General features: G+C 33.4%; 1 protein-coding gene and 1 pseudogene across 1 annotated transcript in view; both read right to left on the bottom strand.

Moving 5' to 3' along the window:
* LOC122576921 (putative fatty acyl-CoA reductase CG5065) overlaps nt 1-280 on the bottom strand; it is a 17,075-nt gene extending 16,795 nt beyond the window's left edge. The window contains exon 1 of the mRNA XM_043747838.1: nt 35-280. Coding sequence (XP_043603773.1) covers nt 35-280 — 246 coding nt within the window. The remainder of the gene's footprint in view (nt 1-34) is intronic.
* Nucleotides 1-1,623, bottom strand: part of LOC122577091 — a 238,994-nt pseudogene that overhangs the window by 124,998 nt on the left and 112,373 nt on the right.

Raw genomic sequence — 1,623 nt, 5'->3', positions numbered from 1 at the left:
AATATTGAAAGAAACAATAATAATATTTACGAACGGGATCATCTATAATCTTCTTAAATCTTTGTTCCATCGTTTCGTTAGTTCTTGGGCGAATTAGTATGGAAATGGCAGCGACGCGTGGACACAGGCGGATCAGTTCTTCCATTACACCTACTCCCAGGAATCCGGTTGCTCCAGTCGCAAGGATCCCACTACCGGCGTAGAATTTTTCGGGAGAATTCGTCTTATTCATTCCTTCAGTGCTGCAATTTTCATTCGTTTCTTTATTGATTGTATCCATGTTTCAGGATCTTCACACTTTCAGTTCAAATATTTGCCATAGATTATCATTCCAGACCAACAGTTAGTGGAAACACTTTTTAAATAATATACCATATTTTTGATGGTTGAGATTTTTTATATATTACCTTCTAAAGAAATCTACGTAATTCAACAATTATGGGTTCGTTTTGCATGAATCGAATAATTGCTTTAAGTCAACGATACCTCCAGTGTAATGTACAAATATTTTTCTACATGGGAAAGTCGTTCATAAAAAATAAAAGGAAAAGTTAAAAGAGCTATGCGACGCAGTAAATACAATTTTTCATGTGGCTGTACATTAATTTGTATTACTGTACATTACTCCATAAAACGATATTTTAATTAATATTTCGAGTCTAAGTTGAAACAATCTTTTTGTAGTTTCGTTTGACGTCTTCATTTTTTATTTTATGTGTATGCTTGTGAGTATTGTAATATACTGTGATCAATAATTTGTGTGGAAAATGTGTGTGGTTCATGTGAGATAGTGTTAGCCCACATTTAGTAGCTCCTGTGAATACTTAATACGCATATGTTTTTTCTGTCATCACCCGTGAACGGGTACGTATGTGAAAACTGTATTAACATATTTTGTATTTTCTCTTCATTCATTAATTATTTATGCAGGCAAAAGGAGGCAAATTTCCGATATTTTCATTTTATTGTAGCTTCAAGATTCTGCAACCAAACACCCTTTATAAGTAGACCCTCCTTCGATTTTTTCGAGCACCATTATCCTCCACTATTATGTTTGGAAACACTTAAAAACAGACCCGCAATATGAGCATTATTGAAAATATATAAATAAAATAAATAAAAATGTAAATAAAGGTATTTATTAAGCATCTTTCATTATGAAATCACTTAATTAAGGCTTTCTTAGAAAAATGGAAAAATATTTTAGCTAGAGTTTTCATCAATCAATAAATTCAATGCCACAATATTTGCAAAGCATAATGCGATCAAAAGGAAATTTTACTAAATAAGATGAAACAGTTCTGCCCGGGCAACCGAAGTAAACAGACGTGTGCTCCGGGGTAGTGATCTGAGAATTTCCTTAGTGCTAAGTAAAACTAGCGATTAGTGATAGTGAGGAGAAGCCCAACAATGCAGCAACAGACACCAGCAATTAAAATTGCAACAAAAGGTGAAAGATATTATATAAGTAGGTCGGTAGATTTACCAGCCCTAAAGCAACAACAACAAGTTAATAATAATCAAAGTATGGACATAGAAGAAATGAAGGAGCAGCGAAGACAGGAGGAGTACAGTCAAGATAATGAAAAATATTATCAGGATGAAAACTGGATGATACCAAAA

The sequence above is a fragment of the Bombus pyrosoma genome, linkage group LG17 (assembly GCF_014825855.1).
Source record: "Bombus pyrosoma isolate SC7728 linkage group LG17, ASM1482585v1, whole genome shotgun sequence".
Classification (NCBI taxonomy): domain Eukaryota; kingdom Metazoa; phylum Arthropoda; class Insecta; order Hymenoptera; family Apidae; genus Bombus; species Bombus pyrosoma.
This window is presented reverse-complemented; position numbering and strand designations above follow the sequence as displayed.